The sequence below is a fragment of the Aspergillus glaucus genome (assembly GCF_001890805.1).
Source record: "Aspergillus glaucus CBS 516.65 unplaced genomic scaffold ASPGLscaffold_16, whole genome shotgun sequence".
Taxonomy (NCBI): domain Eukaryota; kingdom Fungi; phylum Ascomycota; class Eurotiomycetes; order Eurotiales; family Aspergillaceae; genus Aspergillus; species Aspergillus glaucus.
This window is the reverse complement of record NW_019170468.1, coordinates 108,674-125,817: the sequence shown is the minus strand read 5'-3', so window position 1 is coordinate 125,817 and position 17,144 is coordinate 108,674. Positions and strand designations below refer to the sequence as shown.

The 17,144-nt window shown below is 47.3% G+C and overlaps 10 protein-coding genes across 10 annotated transcripts; 6 read left to right on the top strand and 4 right to left on the bottom strand.

Annotated features, from left to right (window-relative positions):
• Nucleotides 1-1,675: 1,675 nt before the first annotated feature.
• Nucleotides 1,676-2,656, bottom strand: ASPGLDRAFT_1496312 (ankyrin repeat domain-containing protein; the record flags this gene model as incomplete). The annotated part of the gene is made up of 2 exons (XM_022542058.1): nucleotides 1,676-2,173; nucleotides 2,315-2,656. The coding sequence occupies 2 exons, from the start codon at nucleotides 2,654-2,656 to the stop codon at nucleotides 1,676-1,678; spliced, it is 840 nt and encodes a 279-aa protein (XP_022398753.1).
• Nucleotides 2,657-3,011: 355 nt separating this feature from the next.
• ASPGLDRAFT_1496310 (uncharacterized protein) lies at nucleotides 3,012-3,820 on the bottom strand (the record flags this gene model as incomplete). Its single annotated transcript, XM_022542057.1, has 1 exon — nucleotides 3,012-3,820. The coding sequence occupies one exon, from the start codon at nucleotides 3,818-3,820 to the stop codon at nucleotides 3,209-3,211; it is 612 nt and encodes a 203-aa protein (XP_022398752.1). The 3' UTR covers nucleotides 3,012-3,208.
• Nucleotides 3,821-4,172: 352 nt separating this feature from the next.
• Nucleotides 4,173-4,826, bottom strand: ASPGLDRAFT_1496309 (histidine phosphatase family protein; the record flags this gene model as incomplete). The annotated part of the gene is made up of 1 exon (XM_022542056.1): nucleotides 4,173-4,826. One exon carries the CDS (start codon nucleotides 4,824-4,826, stop codon nucleotides 4,173-4,175), a length of 654 nt encoding a protein of 217 aa, XP_022398751.1.
• A 684-nt stretch (nucleotides 4,827-5,510) lies between these two features.
• On the top strand, nucleotides 5,511-6,590 carry ASPGLDRAFT_37366 (uncharacterized protein; the record flags this gene model as incomplete). Its single annotated transcript, XM_022544809.1, has 3 exons — nucleotides 5,511-5,885; nucleotides 5,946-6,192; nucleotides 6,265-6,590. The coding sequence occupies 3 exons, from the start codon at nucleotides 5,511-5,513 to the stop codon at nucleotides 6,588-6,590; spliced, it is 948 nt and encodes a 315-aa protein (XP_022398750.1).
• Nucleotides 6,591-7,029: 439 nt separating this feature from the next.
• Nucleotides 7,030-9,349, top strand: ASPGLDRAFT_49445 (ankyrin repeat domain-containing protein). Its single transcript, XM_022547108.1, has one exon. The coding sequence runs from the start codon at nucleotides 7,365-7,367 to the stop codon at nucleotides 9,024-9,026; it is 1,662 nt and encodes a 553-aa protein (XP_022398749.1). The 5' UTR covers nucleotides 7,030-7,364; the 3' UTR covers nucleotides 9,027-9,349.
• Nucleotides 9,350-10,261: 912 nt separating this feature from the next.
• ASPGLDRAFT_27460 (uncharacterized protein) lies at nucleotides 10,262-10,750 on the top strand (the record flags this gene model as incomplete). The annotated part of the gene is made up of 1 exon (XM_022543659.1): nucleotides 10,262-10,750. One exon carries the CDS (start codon nucleotides 10,262-10,264, stop codon nucleotides 10,748-10,750), a length of 489 nt encoding a protein of 162 aa, XP_022398748.1.
• A 575-nt stretch (nucleotides 10,751-11,325) lies between these two features.
• Nucleotides 11,326-11,907, top strand: ASPGLDRAFT_37364 (uncharacterized protein; the record flags this gene model as incomplete). Its single annotated transcript, XM_022544808.1, has 1 exon — nucleotides 11,326-11,907. One exon carries the CDS (start codon nucleotides 11,326-11,328, stop codon nucleotides 11,905-11,907), a length of 582 nt encoding a protein of 193 aa, XP_022398747.1.
• Nucleotides 11,908-12,787: 880 nt separating this feature from the next.
• Nucleotides 12,788-13,403, top strand: ASPGLDRAFT_561286 (uncharacterized protein). Its single transcript, XM_022548174.1, has one exon. The coding sequence runs from the start codon at nucleotides 12,871-12,873 to the stop codon at nucleotides 13,225-13,227; it is 357 nt and encodes a 118-aa protein (XP_022398746.1). The 5' UTR covers nucleotides 12,788-12,870; the 3' UTR covers nucleotides 13,228-13,403.
• Nucleotides 13,218-14,307, bottom strand: ASPGLDRAFT_49443 (MBL fold metallo-hydrolase). Its single transcript, XM_022547107.1, has one exon. It carries the CDS (start codon nucleotides 14,225-14,227, stop codon nucleotides 13,331-13,333), a length of 897 nt encoding a protein of 298 aa, XP_022398745.1. The 5' UTR covers nucleotides 14,228-14,307; the 3' UTR covers nucleotides 13,218-13,330.
• Nucleotides 14,308-14,712: 405 nt separating this feature from the next.
• On the top strand, nucleotides 14,713-16,292 carry ASPGLDRAFT_153548 (TDT family transporter). Its single transcript, XM_022542331.1, has 5 exons — nucleotides 14,713-14,898; nucleotides 14,952-15,320; nucleotides 15,370-15,666; nucleotides 15,715-16,000; nucleotides 16,051-16,292. Exons 1-5 carry the CDS (start codon nucleotides 14,798-14,800, stop codon nucleotides 16,213-16,215), a joined length of 1,218 nt encoding a protein of 405 aa, XP_022398744.1. The 5' UTR covers nucleotides 14,713-14,797; the 3' UTR covers nucleotides 16,216-16,292.
• Nucleotides 16,293-17,144: the final 852 nt, after the last annotated feature.

Below are 17,144 nucleotides of genomic sequence, written 5' to 3'. Positions count from 1 at the left end.
TGTACGTACATAATGTATTTGTCAAGAAGGCATAAATGCTTATAATTCCGTATACTAGCAACTAATGGCTAGCCAGTCTCTTAACATTTCGTTGGAAAATAGCGACAGTTGAGATACACGTTCAAGAAATCGCTGTTGATGGCCGAAGTCTATATCTCATGGATCCTGCTCGCTTCTCGTTCACTTCTTTGGAGCCGCTGCCTTTTTTGCTACTCTTGCTTTTCTTGAGGCACTTAGTGCTCTTGGTGCTTTCTCCGTTTTTGCTGCTCTGCTTTCGTTTTGACCCCTTTGCCCCCGAGTTGGAACTAGATGGCTTGCCTGAAAGAGGGTATTTCTGTCTGTAGTGATAATGCTCCAGAGTTAGCTTGGTGTTTTCCTTCCCTTCCTCGGAATTAGCCGTCTTCTCTACAAGATTCCATTGAGGCTTCCAATGTTTTAATGGAATGCTCTGTTTATCAATGGTCTCGAGCAGATATTTTGCTATTTTAAATGAATTCTTGGTCGCGGCAGCCACTAATGGGTAGGGACAGGAATTGTTATCTCTTGAAACAGGATTCGCGCCCCGCCCTAGTAAGAAGGGAACGACCTCATGCTTACCGTTCCTGATGGCCTCGAGTAGGAAAGTCCAGCCAAATTTTCCCCGGGCGTCTATATCAACACCGCGGGCCAGTAGTATGTCAATCACATTCTTTGTAACATTTATATTTGGTGCAGACGTTGACTCATATAGTAGAGCACTTCCATGCCGACTTAGGGCTTCCTTTGACATGATACCTTGGTCTAGAAGAAGCACTAACACTGATGTGTCTGCATGGCGGACAGCCTCATATATTGCGCGTTCCGCTTTCAGGCTGTCAGGTTGAATAGCGAACTTCTGGGTCCCAGAGGCAAACCTTTGGTTCAAAGCAAATTCCACCGTGTCTTTACCTCCCTTCAATGCAGAGGCTAAGACAAATGGCCCATATTTCAGATCGGGGAATCTAAACTGGACTTTTTCATCCAACAACATGCGGACCATGGCGATATTTCCGGGTTCAAAGGCCCTTGCAAGAGGGTATTGACTCTTTTTTGTTGTAGTCTGTGGATTTGGAGTTTCTGTTATAGCCCGTGGGTTTGCACCCCTCTCAAGCAATAACTGGACAATGAGAGGGAATGGAATCACTTCTAACAAGGATCTTGATGTCACGGGCTCGGAATAGAAGATAATAACGAACTGAATTCCTATCTATACTATTGTAGCCATCAACGAGAATAATAGCTTTTGCCCCTTTCATCTGGCGGACAGCCATCCTCAAGTAACCTTCCCACGACATCTTTCCATCCACATATAGCAGCCACCGCGAGCAGCGTGGCGTGGTCTGATGTGTTTTCAGATTGGAATGTACCCTCCAGGCCTGTTACCGATGCTAGGTGCTCAGTCACCACATAATGCTTCTTGCCAGCAGCCAGGGTGAGTGAACGTAGTAGAGTGTCTGCCTTGGTATCAAATTTGACGCCATTTTCAAGTAAGAGACAAACCATACCCAAATGACCATTATTAGCAGCATGGCAGATTAGGTAACTCCTCGTTCTTTTGTCAAACAAGTTCGGATCGATTCCCTTATCAAGGAAGTATTGTGCCGCGCTCATATTCCCGCTAGCCGCGGCTATGGATATTGCAATACGGACCGATATACTACATCTGTTCATGGTTATGGGATTTTGTAGGGTGCTTGATGCTATCCAGGTCCCCTCTATACTCCACAGCTAGCCCCAGTGGTACCGGGTAACGTGCTTGCTCGGGATCGTACTTGTAGACAGGAGCTCCATATGTTACCAGCAGTTGAACAATAGATCCGTGTCCATTATTTGCTGCGGAAACCAGAGGCCCATGTATATAGTCCCAACAATATTCATTGCTGAAATCCACCCCCTCAAGAAATAGACGCACAATAGCATCGTGGCCTTCTATTGTGGCCACTTGTATTGGAGTTCTGTTAGTGCAAGTTTTTAGGAATGGCGAAGCACCTGCTTTGAGGGCCTTTTGAGCTGTTTTCTCATAACTGTGTTGCGCTGCCCATTCCAAAGCAAAGTTATTTGGACGCTTGGTGGGGTTTCGCTTATATAGTTCGTGGTTAAATAGCAGGTACAGGTGCTTGCTTGTCTGGGAGAAGAAATTTAATTCGCATTTATGCTGCAAGAAGGAGGCAATGAGCCCCAAGAGCTCATTTAGGAGACTCAATAAGTGCATAGTGCTGAAAAACATGGAGAAAAATACGAAAAGTTGAAAAGATTGAAAAAAAAATCTATACTGGAAATATTCGCTATGACATACATGGTCATATCTTTCTGTGATGTCTAGTAGACAAGTATTGGTCCCGGTGGTCAGACAAAAAACAAGAGCAAAACCATCAAAAATACTGAATGCCATGCTGATATGGTTACCGCCCTTCAATAAAAATCCCCATCCCTGAACACGCCCAGATAACAGAGCACTACCACCCACAGCTATCTTACGGTCACGATGCAGGGCGAGAATCTGTTTATTTTGTCTCTGCAATGCTCTGTTGCCCTTTGCGAGGCCCGGATTTGGTCCAGCTTGTCTGCAATATTCCCGAAAGGTTGGATATCGACTTTTGATGGGTCTTCGAAGCGAGATAGGATCTTGTAATTCCATCGATGAAGCCAATCCTGCGAGAAAGATTCTGCAATTTACTCAGAGCGGTTACAGCTTCCTTGTTATTAAATCCAGCTGCCTCTATGCCCACAGCCAGATACTGGGCGGGTCGCCGATATAAGGGGACTTTCTCGATATCAAATATCCGGAAGATCTTTGCATCGATTATCATTCGTAGAAACCTTTTGGCCGTATTAGTACCGGTGCCATCACGGGAATTCCCATTTTTCGAAAGGTGGTAGCTTGTATAGTCCCAAGGCCCTGGTATACTGACATGATAGGTCGTTTAGGAGGATTGCAGGTGTCTCGAGTTGGCAATATGGGAATCTCCTGCGACGATTTCCCCTGGAGGCTTCTCGCAATACTGGCACATATGTTGTGCGCTTTGTTTGTGGCTCCATCAGAGTCACGAAAAGCCGACATTTTATCAGCACGATCAACCCCATGCTTCTCCATCAATCTTTGGATCAAAATTTCAATTCTGGTCTCTTGTTCTGAAGTACTCCTTTCGGTATCAAATATCTCCTGGATCTCATCGCGTGGCACTGGCTTCTATCGGCGTATTCTAGCAATATTCGCGTTGGATAGTCCACGCGATTCGACGCGTGTTGCCAATCCTTGGAAGTTGTCGAGTCCTGTGTTCTCTTCAAAAGCTATTCTGAAGACCTCAATTGGGTCGACGAGGAAGTAATATGCGTGGATTGCGATAACTCGAGTCCGGTCATCAATGATGCCACTTTTCCTAGCAGCATTCAGCACTTCGGGGATAGAATCACAGTTGGCGGCACACATCATTGCTGAGTTCATGGGGCATCCCAATAGCCATTGAGCCATATAGACGTGGAACTGATGGTCCTGAATAATTGATTTTGCAAGCAAACGCTGTAGACCATGCACTATATTTCCGGGAGTAATAGTGCTCTGCAATATCTCCTCTGCAGACGATCTGTCTAGCATGGTCAGGCATCTAAATGTCGCGATGTCCTTTTCTTTTCTCGACAGCTGCTTGTAGTAACCGTTTTTCTTTGCATACTGGAAGAGTATGTTCGTATCGTAATGCTCGTATCCCTTCGTTTTCCAGATATCCTGGATTTTTTTCTGCACCCGAGCCACTGGCAGCCCCGCGAGCTCTGCGCCATGGTGGACTATAGCTTGGGAGATCATGGTTGCCCCAGTAGTCGATTTGGATACGATCAGGTTTTGCTTGAAGATGAGCGCTCATCCGACTGTCGTGTACCAACATACGCCTCTGCTCTGCTGTAAGTCAGTTTATGAAATTCTTTGATAAATGAGCCCAAGCTCAGGTATATTAATATAGAAAACCAACAGGGTAAGACTTACTGTCATGCTGTCCAAATTTGTTCGGAGCTTGCGACAAATAGAGCCTTCGTTGACTAGGCAGTAGTGTATTGTTTGCACTCATGCCTTACCGGTAAAATCTACATTTGTCAATATCGCCATATATGCAATTTGAATTTTGATACTATTGAAAAGCAGAATAAGTCGACCAGACCCTTCATTGCTGAATTCCCATCGACGTCATTCCAGAATCGCGATCAAACCGTACAAAAAAACTCATCCAGCCCGCCTGATCAAAAGCCAATTTCTCATGCGATATTATGTACTTCATGAAACCCCCATGCGAGACAACGACAATATCCGGTCGTCCAGTATCCGCCAACGCCGCAAACTCCTTCTCGAGGAGACTTTGGAACCTTCGCCCCCTTTCAATCAGCGCTTCCCGATCTGGAGCGTACAGTCCTTCTTTGGCAGGAAACAATGGGTCGAAGGGTAGCTCATCCCACAGAAGATGAGGGAATTCGGATCGCAGAATAGTTTGGTCAGAGCCGGTGTCGCACGGACGAGCTGAATGGGCTTGGATATCAGGCGATACTGAAAGCCTCGCGCCATTGGACTGTCCGCTTGCTGACGTCTCTGGGTAATATTTCTCGTCCAGCGTTTGCTGGAAACCGACAAGGGTTGTTTGAAGTGTCCGTTTGAGTGGTGAAGTGATGACGAGACCGACATTCTCATTGAAGGGGAATATCTGTGAGAGCCTTTCAGATTGCTGGACGCCTTTTGGCGTCAAAGGAGGGTCTAGGATTGAAATATCATGCTTAGGGTTATGGATGCCCTCGGCATGTCGGACAACGTGGAGACGGAAGACCATTTTCGGGCCGAAACAACTTCACTTCTGTGGTACTTCTCCGGAGGTTATTTCACAGCAGATTAATTGACAATCTAACGAATCCCGCGCCTATTTATATTGACCATATAGTACATACTAGTATAGCCAGGGCTGAGAGGTACCACTCTTATCTCCGAAGATATGCCCCCAATAAAGGTATATAAACCCGCTATCACCGAGACTAGCCCCTTTTGGAATACCATCCCGAATAACTTCATACATCGGCACTGGAGCCCTGAAAACATTCCTGTCTACTCAGCCGGACATTGTCAATGTGTGTATAGCTATACGTAAGGCTGTACGCAATTCAAGCTTTTGAGCAGAGCTATATATTGCTCTTAATGTCCGCTGGATGAATATCAACCATTCATTCCGATATCCTACCTTATACTCTCGTTCAGACGATGCATATCTCCTCTGTTTTACTTGGACTTTCAACCCTCGGGGCACCACTCACTGTTGCTAGTGCTGCCTATCAGTCCCCGTGATCAGCACCATCAATGGCGATGTCCGAGGTGCTCCGTCTCCTTTCCTTGGAGGAAACACGGCAACCGTCTACAAAGGCATCCCTTTCGCTGCTCCACCAACAGGCTCCAATTGCTGGAAATCTCCCAAGAAGCCGCATCTGTGGAATGGCGTGCTCAACGCCACCGAGCTCGGCCCTCAATGCGCGCAAACTCTCAGCAATGCCGGCATTTTCTCCACCGGCAAGAATACCACGAGCGAGGACTGCTTGTGCGTGAATATCTGGACGCCAACATACAACGATACCTCGAGTCTCACAAGCAAGAATCTCCCCTATTTTTCTGGGTCTATGGTGGCCGGTTCGCGGGCGGCTCCGGAGATGTTATCACCTATGATGGCACGGGCCTGGCATCGAAAGAAATCATCGTCGTGACGATCAACTACCGTCTTGGTTCTTTTGGCTTCCTTGCACACCCTAAGCTCTCTGCTGAGTCTAGACGCAACAGCTCTGGCAACTATGTATCTTGGACCAACAAGCGGCACTCCAATGGGTCCACGAAAATATCTGGAGCTTCGGTGGGAACCCTAACCAGGTTACTGTTGGTGGTTAGTCAGCTGACTCTACAAGCGCTTTAGATTCTATGTGGAGTCCGCTCATTAAGGGTCGTGCTCATGGCGTTATTGCGGAAAGCGGCGCTCGTGGGCCACACGATCTTCGAAAACACCCAGTTCGAGAACTTGACATCCGCATTCATGGAATCTCCCATGTGGCGTCCCAACCTCGACGGCTATGTTTTCCCGCACACCTACGGCAAAGCCCTTCGCTTGAACGCTCATTCCGATATCCCGATCCTCACTGGCAACAAGGACGAATCCGGTGTCAGTTCCGACACGAGCTAATACAACGTCTCGACATACCGCACGCTTTACCGGGAACTCTTCGGTGATTTCGCAGGCGAGTTTTTCCAGCTTTATCCTGCAAGTAACAACACCCAGGCCAGCGAGAACAGCAATGAGCTTTTCCGCGATCTCAGCAGGATCGGAACCTGGCGCTGGGCAGTCAACTGGGCGGCCGGAGGTGCAAAGAGCAACGTGTATACGTACTATTTCACTCGCGCTCCTACTGATAATCGCGAGGAAGGGGCATACCATGGATCTGGGATCTGGTACACATTCAACGACATCCCGTACTCTGATTACTCGAACGTCACCTGGTATGATTATGACTATGTTTTTGAGCGTCTGGGCCAACTTTATCCGCAAGGGCAATCCCAACGGTGATGGGCTGCCCAATTTTATCAAGACGACAAATCAAACGAAGGAGACGGTGTGGTTGGGCAACTCTTGGGGAGCTGGTCCTCTTTCTATCCAGGATAAGCGCATTGACTTTATTGAGCGCTGGTATGCTACATTGAAGAAGCGGTGAGTCTTACTCTGGCTAAACCGAACACCCTATCTGGCTTTGAAGGCTCATATAAAGTCGATATCTCATACTCATAGTGAGGGTTACGGAGGACCCCACTTTGAGTCATGTGACCAACTATCCGCGCCCCTGTTCAAAAATCGAGAATAATCCTCAAATAAAACAAACAACTCAATCTCCAGCACAATGCCGTTATTGGACTTGCCAAATGAGCTTCTGTGGCTCGTCGGCTCCTTTTTGGAGCGCGAAAGCGATCTGAATTCCCTTTCCCAGACAAACCGACACCTACACCAACTGTTTAACCGTGCTGTCTATGACCTAGACGTTAAGAATCCTTGGAGCTGCGCTTTAGAATGAGCCGTGCGAAATGGCTGTGAGGCAACTGTACGAATAGCAATTGATGCAGGCGCCTCACTAGACAGCGAGGAATACTATGAAAGTCAACCGATGATGAAAATGGCGATGAGGCTTTCGTGCGTCTGCTCCTTGAGAAGGGCGCGGATCCCAACAAAGACTCATATTGGGATTGGGGGCTCAGCCCTCTGACTGAGGCATCGAGGCTTGGACACGAATCCATTGTTCGGCTTTTGCTGGAACATGGAGCTTCCTTATACCGTCCTGATAGTGCTCCCATGACCTTTCCTACATTGCAGGTCTACAACATGCCATTGCCGAGCGCAGCAGGACAAGGGTATCTTGCGATTGTTAAACTCCTTACAGGAGCCGATCATGAAAAGCGATTTCGAGATCTTATTGGTCCAGTTGCATTGACCCAAGCTGCTTCTGGTGGACATTTGACCATTGTGCAACATCTATTCGAGGAGGGAGTTGATCCGAATTTGCACGAGTGGCAAGGTGAAGATGACCCCATTTCCTGGGCTTCTCGACAGGGTCGGCTGGAGATGGTTAGGTTTTTACTTGACAAAAAGGCTGAGATTTTGCCAAAGGAGCAAGACAATCTCCTATATCCAATGACCTTGGCCGCTAGCAGAGGCCATTATGCGGTGGCCAAACTCCTGGTATCAACATACGTTGAGACAATAACTCAATCTGGAAGTATCGAAGAACGAGGCACGCTATTAGCAGTGGCTGTCATCTGTGGATGGGAAATCACTGTGCAAAGACTACTTGAGCATGGCTGTCCCCCAGATACATTGTCTTTAGGATATAATCGAATGAACTGGAATGCCATCTTGACACCACTGGCGAGGGCTGTTGAAAACAACGACTATGAAATAATTGAGATATTGCTTCGCCACGGCGCAAACCCGAATGGACAAGGGTGCTCTGGACTGCGTGATAGTCCAATTTTCCTGGCAATAACAAACGGCTATCCGGACATCGTGCAATGCTTTCTCGACCATGGGGCGTATCTGAGCTGCCCGGAGAACCATACATGCGATTATGAAGCGAAAGTTCTGCTTGGAGCAATTCCATTCAAAACCGTCTTCCCGCTCCTGCTTGACCGAGGCGCAAATCCTGGGGCGATAACAGAAAATCATGAGTACCCCCTTGCACAGGCACTCGAGTCTGGCCATATTGCCAGGGTGCAATTGCTGCTAGACAGGGGGGTCCCGTTACAAACACCTCCCGGGTTGAAGTACGCCCCAAGCGTGCTGGCTTGTGCAGTGCTTGGAGGGCAGGCTATGGTGGAATTCGTTCTAGCCCAAGGATTTGTTCCCCTACCCGAGGAAACAGAACGCGCAATATATGTAGCTGCCCGACATGGAAACCCGGCTCTATTGGAATTGTTTCTGGACCAGGCGACAGACCAAGGCTGGTATCCAAACGCAAGAGTCCTGTTGGAAGCCGCATTAAAACACAAACTAGATGATGGAAAGGCCATGATTGGCTTAATACTCGACCGCGGTGTTGACATTGACACACGGGATCGAGATAATACGACTCTCTTATTCAAGGCCGCCGAGCTCTGCCATCTTGAATTCATTTCCTTCCTACTGGAGCGGGGCGCGAATCCTATATCAAGAAACGGCTCTGGTGGTGTTTGCCCATTGGTAGCTTCCGCAGCCAACATGACAACCTGTTCACTCCCGACAACAACATATCTGCTGGAATTTATTGAAGAGCAGGGTATTCCGTTGCAGGACTGGGAAGACCAACTGAAGGTGATAGAGGAGGCGACATATGAACCCTGGAAGGATCAAGTTACACGGCTTCTGCAGCGTTTGTACTGGAGAAATTTATATCCTCCTCCGTCAGCAAACGGGTTAAAAAGAAGACGAAACAGCAGCAGCGCCGGTGGCAGAGAAGTGAGGGGACGGCAAGATGCGTGAGATGCTCTTGGGTCACTAAATCCAGCGACTCGACCTAATATATATACAGTATGTATGTCCCTATACATACCTGTTTTTCTAGAATGACTGGCTTTCCTCTTCTGGACGCCGCCGCTTTAATAAGGGTACTCAGGGCCTGCTCAGTGAGCAGTCATGTGGCCTCCGAACTACTCACCCCTCTTTATATTGCGCGGGTAGTTCGACGGCCATGTCTGATGAATAGCCCTCAAAATTGCCCAGGTCGTCCACCCTACCATACAAGATGACACAAGTAGAAAGTTGATGGAGACTAGCTGAATCCTGAGTGGCGAACTCTAAGTGAAGCATACACTCAGGGCAACTGTAAATTAATATGAAGATGGGTTCCCAATGAAGCTATAAATGCAGGTACTTCCCTCCAAAATGATCAATTCTAGGTAGTGAAGGGTTTCTTATATGGGTTGTTGACAGCGTGGCTGTAATATGTAAGCCATCATATATGAGCTGTGACATTGCGAGGCGCTTGTCAATGAGTATACAAGACGGGGGTTTATTAATGGTTGTGCGGTCGGGGTAGCCCACCGCTGCGGCATCGTCGATTCAGGAGCCATTGGCGGTGCGTTGTGTGGGCACGTAGTCTCGGGAAGTTAATTGTGGGAAACGGGATCTAACGGTTGCGACGAGCTCACGAATCTGTATGAAATTATGGTACATTTATGATTATGAAAGGGTTTAAATTGCGCGGGTTTGATGAAAGTAATTTAGACAGAATGTGGGAAACGTCAATCTATCAATTGTATCCAGTCCGATCGCTTATTCTTGTTCCTCCTCCACTTAGTCCGTCCGACGAGCCGGACCCTGTGTCGCGAAATGAGAGGTCCAGTTGACTGCACCAGATCTCAACCACTGTCGTCCATCCCCCTGTTAGCGAGATAGCAAGAGCCGTTTACCCCTACCACAGCACTCTCAATATATTCTCAGTTTCGCATAGCAAAATGCGTAACTTACCATAACTACTTCCCTAGCGGAGATTGACGGTTTGAGCTTAGAGACTATGTCATGTGCATTTGTTTGCCTAGTATAGCACCCTAATTTGTATGCCAGCTGACTAGGCAGAAGTCTCGTCATGGTAACATCTTGCTTACCTCTATGAGATCAGTCCGTTTGGGTGAGCAAAGATATCTCTATTCTCTGTTTCTTCTTTCTCTCTCTTTTTCTTTTTCTCTCTTACCAGGAAGAAGACCCGAGTCAGCACCATGCATTTGTTCGACCTGCTAATCGAGCTTCTAGCATTCATCGTCTCCTTTCTCGAGCATGAATATGATCTGAATGCCTTCTCCCAGGCAAACAAACGCCTGTATCAGCTGTTCAATCGCGCTGTTTATACCCTTAGTGCCAATGACAAATTCTCATCGAACCCTGCGCTAGAATGGGCAGCAGATCACGGTAACGAAGCCACTTCGCGGAGGGCACTTGAAGCAGGCAGCTCACCATATCCCAAGTATAATGAGGGTGGTTACAGTCCAATGGCACTGGCTGCGATGGATGGTAATGAAGATCTCGTGCGCCTGTTCCTTGAGAAAGTGGATCCCAACGATGAATCCTACTGGGAACGGACGAAGGAACCTGTTTCTCTGGCAGCAGAAAAAGGATACAAATCGATTGTTCGGATTCTGTTGGACCTGGAGCTGCCGTCTACAAATACAACCCTAACTCAGAAACTACCAATACACCGCTGGAAATAGCGGTACGATATGGAGCAGATCTGGACACGATAAAGCTCCTGTCGAAAGCTCATGACGATGAGCAATTTAGGAACGATGTTGGCCCAGCTGCGTTATCAGTGGCCGCTGCTAACGGGTATACAAGCGCGGTGGAATACTTTCTCGATAGAGGACTCGACCCTGAAGACCACCGCATTGACGAGGCTGCTAAGAATGGCCATTTCGAGACACTCAGGCTATTTCTCAGCAATGGATTTGAATTTAATCATAGATAGCTAGCTAGCCTGCCATGTCCATTTATTTTGGCTGCTTGCAACAAACATTATGCAGTTGCCGAGCTCCTGGCATCAACAGGCTCCAAGATGATAATGCAATCCAGAAATACATCTGCACTATCCACGCTGCTTGGGGTAGCTGCTTTCTGTGGATTGGAGGATACTGTACGAAAAATACTCGACCAGGATCCGGATTGTGACCCAGATGATACCGGCCGGGGCTATAGCATACATGGCTAGAATCCCGACCTGACTCCATTGGGGAGGGCCGCTCAAAACGGCCACTATGGCATAGTTGAGCAATTACATGCCCATGGAGCAATGGCAATGCCGTCGGGTTACATTGGTAATGCACCACTTTTGTGCGCTATACCAAGCGGAAATTTGCAGGCCATGCTTGGCCATCATGCATATCTCGATTGCCCCGGTTGTCAGCCCGAGTTTGATGAGTTGGTCTTGACAGCAGCGATCCCGTTTGAGTCCACCTTCCGGTTATTGCTTAATAATGTAAATCCACGGGAGACAACAGATGTCCTCCTTACAGAGGTACTTGAGTCTGGAAACATCATCATCGTCCAACTCTTACGGGATGCAGGAATCCAGTTAAAAAGCCCTGACATCAGGTCCGGGCCTTTTATACTAGCTTCTACAGTGAAGGGAGACAAAGCCATGGTGGATTTTGTCTTTGATCATGGATTCTTCTTTGAAACCAGCGACGAGGAAGAAAGATACCAGGAAGCTGTGCGCGCAATATTCGCAGCTCTCGATAATGAAGACGCAGAAGTGTTGAAGCTTCTTATAAACAATGATATGTTGGTGACAGATGATTTCTTCTACCAAAATGCAGATGCACTGCTGGAAAAGTCAATATCGGTAAGGAACATCGAGCAAGCGACTGCCTAGCTCCTGGTGTCAAGAAACATGGAGACGCTAATGCGATCAAACGCAAAAACACGTGATAGGCTGCTATTGATAGCTGCTGCCTGTGGACGGGAAGGGATCGTGCAAAGGCTACTTGAGCATGGCTGTCCGCCAGATGGGCCGAAGCTCCTCAGATCTAGAGTTAGCAGGACACCACTGTCAAAGGAAGCTGGGAATGGGCACTATAGTGTGGTTGAGCTGTTGCTTTGCCATGGTGCAAACCCAAACCCATTCACGTATTTACTGGATCAATTACCAATGTGCAAAGCGATATCAAATGGGCATTTTCGAATAGTGCAATACTTGCTCGACCACGGAGCACATGTGAACAACAAGCAGATGAAACTCAAGGGAGGGGGGGCAATAAATGACTATGAGTTCATGATCTTATCCCTTGTGATTCCATTCGAGTCGATATTTCGGCTATTGCTTGACCGAGGCGCAAATCCAAGGTGTACAGAGCAAGTCCAGTACTTCCTTTCCTTGTCACTCAAAACTGGCAAAATCTCTTCGGTCCAAATTCTACTGGACAGAGGAGTCTCATTACAACCTCCCCCTGGAATTAGAAATGGACCAGCTATGCTGCGCTCTGCAATGGAGGGAGGTAAGGCTATGATGGAATTTGTCTTCGATCTAGGATTTACTTTGGAAGGATCGACAAACGGAGACGAAATATATGCAATATCAGATTTTGCTGTTCGGTGCAAAGATCCAGAGGTGCTGGAGTTCTTCCTAAGCAAGGATATTTGTACAAAGAAAACTTTGCATAGTTACATTTAGAAGCGACCTGCTGGGCGAGTTGGTGGCTACTCGCTCCAACCTGGAGACTGCAAAGGCCAAGATTGACATATTGCTTGCTTACGGTATTAACATCGAGGCACGGGGTAGGTGGATTTGTCCCTGTCTACTCCTTGCTATCATGAAAGGGGGTGATGATAACTAGTTATGGTTTCCTTCTTACTTAAGCGTGTGGCGAATCCTCTTTCAGAACATGAGACAGTCCGCGTTATGAGTCCATTGCCTCTTGCTGTTGAGTGGGACAGTTTTACAAAAACAAAATATTTGTTGAAAGCTATTGAAAAATGGGGTATTCCTTTGCAAGACTGGCGATATCTGGCAGAACAGGAAACGGTCAAAAAGCGCGAGCCTAAAATCAAACGGCTTCTCGAGTATTACTACTGGAGAGGAAGATATCCTCCTCCAAACTTAAAGGCAAAGGGGTTGGGAAGAAGACGAAACAGCAGCGGAGACGTTGCAGGAACCCCGAGATATAATCTTCGGGCAAGGAAATCGGCGAATTGACGCCCGGTTTTCTGAACGTGTCTGGACAACTATAAACTTATGTGACCTGTGACATGTACTCCTTTGTATTTATCCAGTGGCAACACTACGCTATTTACAAACATTAATTCCACGATTCCGGAACCCTGACCGGCATCGACAAAAACACCCTCCCATCCTCACTAAGCGGCAACCTCCCTCCCCGAATATTCACCTGCAACGCCTGATGCAGAAGCCGGGGCTCGTTCAACCCCAAGTCTCTTTCTTGTCGCCATCGCACAAAGTCCTCCTTGGGTGTACCACCCTTAACATGTTTGTTCCCTTCTCGTTGTTCCCTGACAGTCACATATGGCATTGGATCTCGACTCTGGTCGTTACCAGATGATGGAGGGTAGTCGTGTCCGGTATACAGTCTGTACCCGTCGGGTAATGAGAGAAGTTTCTGCATAGAACCGTATAAAGCATGTGCATCGCCATTGGGAAAATCGCAGCGCGCACTGCCCACGTCGGGATTGAATATTGAGTCGCCCGTGAAGACGTTACTTCCGATTATGTATCCGCTATGGTCGGGTGTATGTCCGGGTAGATGGAGAACTTTTCCTGTTATGTCTCCGATTTGGAATGTTTCGTCATCTTGGAAGAGGTGATCGAAAGCGTTATCGAGTTCTTCTTTCGGAATCCCATACCGTCGCGCAAAGGTATCTTGAACGTGTCGAATGCGATATCCGGTGCATACTGGTACCTGCGCTTGATTTTCCGCCTTGAGTTTCTGTTGGATATAGTATGCTGCGGTGAGGTGGTCTGCGTGTGCGTGTGTTTCAAGGAGGCGAGTGATTGTGTAATTGTGCGAAGTGGCGAAGTCCAACAATGCATCGGCTGATGTGGTGCTAATGCTCATCTGAGTCTGGTCATAATCCAGGACAGGGTCGATGATAGCGGCTTGGAGGGTTCGCGGACAGACTACTATGTATTGCCATGTCGACGTTTGTTGTTCGAAGATCGGGTGGATTATTGGTTCCATTATTTATCGTTATCTATCGATGAATGCGAAGATAATTGGGTTGTTTATTGTTTGAAGAATGCAGAAATGCCCGTCCGAACATTCCGGGTATTTATAAAATGCGACCGGGTCCCGGGGTTCATTGCATAGGGGATGTGATATCAGGTCGGGGACTAGTTATACTTCAGAATTGACATATGCTTATTTCTGGGACTTCAATTCGGGGCTGGGTGGTCGATCACGATCCCCGGGTACTAGTCGCCGAAAATACCATGGTACCAAGACCGTGACATCTCCTGAACCGTGGAATGTATTCACCGTCCATATTTGTTTTGGTTGCATACCACAGGGCTGCGGAGCCCTAATCGGCGATTAAGATAATGCATGCTGCATGGCTGGAAAAACAATTAAACACCCCCTGCATTTGGCCAATTGTTTTTATATAACAATGGCTCGAGACCCGATCGAAGGAATTAATTAATATCTGAAACAATGGAGTATTAGAGTAAAGATTACCCTCTTTGGAAGAATTTCGTCTCAGGAATTTTCAGGAATGTGATTCATGATCCGACGCGATTCTGCTGAAAGACCATGGATTCGAATACACATCACCGGAATAATGAAGCACCCAGCAGACAGAGAAGTAAACATGACAGTGTATGGCGCAATATTATTCGGAATTTCACTCCTGGGTTAGTCGTTCACCACGTGTGTTCTTGGCTTCAATGCGCTGATCGGTCGATAGGTGGTTTTCGGTTAATATGGGCACAGGGATCGTCTCTATTTTGCTCAACACCCTCCCCTATAATGGAGAGTGGCTCTATTGGATTTCCGTAGTAGTCTTTGCATTCAATGTGTTGATTTTCGTGATATTCCTCTTTTTATCGATCCTGAGATATGCGTTCTATCCAGAGATCTTCCCGGTGATGGTCACCCATCCGACCCAGTCACTGACCTTGGGCACATTCCCCATGGGACTGGCAACTATTATCAATATGATTTGCTTTGTCTGTGTCCCATCTTGGGGGCCATGGGCAAGTTATCTTGCCTGGGGCTTGTGGATGGCGAACGTTGTCTTTTCCGTCGCGACGTGTTTTGCACTATTGTTTATCATGTACGTTCTGGTTTCGGGTTTATAGCAGAAGTAATGCTGACATGAACAGGACGACGAGTGAAGGGGGGGTTCTGTTATCCTCCGCAAGTGCAACATGGTTGCTTCCGATTGTCTCGTGTGTTGTCACATCGGCATCTGGCTCGGTTGTAGCTGAGGTGCTCCCGGATCCACAATATGCTCTTGGGACCATAGTTGCGAGTTATGTGGTATGGGGGATTGGCGTTCCGATGGCATTGATGATGACGGTGATTTATCTTTTGCGGTTGATGCTGTATAAGCTGCCGCCCAAAGTAGCTATTGCCAGCACGTTCTTGCCAATAGGACCTCTAGGTCAGGGAGGATATGGGTGAGTGCACCCGTTGATATGATATAAGGGATCCCTAACAGATTGCAGAATCCAAAAACTCGGACAAGCAGCAAAGATGGTCTTCCCACAAACCGGGACGTTGCAGCCAGGAACAGGCGACATTCTGTATGATGTTGGATTTCTCGTTGGGCTGATATTCTGGGGCTTCGGGCTCGTATGGCTTTTCTTCGCGGTAGCAACTGTCCTGCGAGTGCGCAGGTTCTCGTTCAACCTGGGCTGGTGGTCATTTGTGTTTCCTCTTGGGGTTTATGCGACCTGTACAAACCAGCTGGGTCAGGATATGCCTTCGCGGTTTTTCAGGGTTCTAGGAACGGTATGTCAACGCACCTGCTTTTCTCATTAGTCCGCTCTGACTGGAAATAGATTCTCTCTCTAAGTGTTGTTATATCGTGGATCGTGGTGTCGTATTTCACTGCCAGAGGAGTCTACAAACAGAATTTGTTTGTAGATCCCTGTCTGACGGTTTCGCATGAGAAACAACAAAGGAAGCTAGAGCAGCAGCATCGCGACAGACATAGCTATCCTTGAGTATACAATAATGTATAATAATGTCAAGTCTATACACGTGACTTTGATACCAAGATTGATAGCTGAGTCAAGAGCGGACTCCATAGTTAACTAACTAGTTAACTAACGTAATTCACAAGCGAGTGACGCACCCAACGCGAAACGCGTCAATTAATTAGACCCTTCCACCTCAACCACCCACCATGCCACCAATTCGCTCTCAAAGCTCTAGAAATTCAATAGAGCAAGAGGGTAGGATCTCATTAGCTATACAGGCTATTAAGAACCAAGAAATCACTGCTGTCCGTCAAGCAGCGCATTCTTTTAATGTCCCTGAAGCTACTTTACGACGCCGCCTCCATGGTACACCTTTTCGCTCTGAAACCCGCGCCAATAATCAAAAATTGACAGAAATTGAAGAGGAATCACTTCAAAAATGGATACTCTCTATGGATTCTCATGGAGCAGCCCCCCGGCCCACTACTGTACAAGAAATCGCGAATCTTTTACTCATGAGGCGTGGATCTACCCCAGTTCAAACAGTCGGCAAGAATTGGGTCTCAAACTATGTAAAAAGGCACCCAGAGCTTTCAACTCGATTCTCAAAGCACTATAATTACAAGCGTGCAAAGTGTGAAGACCCAAAAATCATCCAAGAGTGGTTTAATTGTGTGCGACATACAATACTTCAATATGGCATTGACCCAGATGATATCTACAACTTTGATGAGACTGGCTTTGCAATGGGCTTGACTGCAACTGCAAGAGTTATTACAAGGTCTGAATACTATGGTCAGCAATCCCTTTTACAACCTGGAAATTATGAATGGGTCACTTCAATTGAGGCAATAAGTGCATCAGGGTGGGCCTTGCCTCCATGCATTATTTTTAAAGGCAAGGTCTTTATTGAGGGCTGGTTTGATAATGTCCCAGGTGATTGGCTCTTTGAA

Coding starts and splice junctions, on each gene's coding strand:
- ASPGLDRAFT_49445 (XM_022547108.1), top strand. CDS start 7,365: ATGACCTTTCCTACATTGCAGGTCTACAACATGCCATTGCCGAGCGCA.
- ASPGLDRAFT_561286 (XM_022548174.1), top strand. CDS start 12,871: ATGGTTTCCTTCTTACTTAAGCGTGTGGCGAATCCTCTTTCAGAACAT.
- ASPGLDRAFT_49443 (XM_022547107.1), bottom strand. CDS start 14,227: ATGGAACCAATAATCCACCCGATCTTCGAACAACAAACGTCGACATGG.
- ASPGLDRAFT_153548 (XM_022542331.1), top strand. CDS start 14,798: ATGGATTCGAATACACATCACCGGAATAATGAAGCACCCAGCAGACAG. Junction 14,899..14,951: donor ATTCGGAATTTCACTCCTGG/GTTAGTCGTTCA, acceptor ATCGGTCGATAG/GTGGTTTTCGGTTAATATGG. Junction 15,321..15,369: donor TTTGCACTATTGTTTATCAT/GTACGTTCTGGT, acceptor TGACATGAACAG/GACGACGAGTGAAGGGGGGG.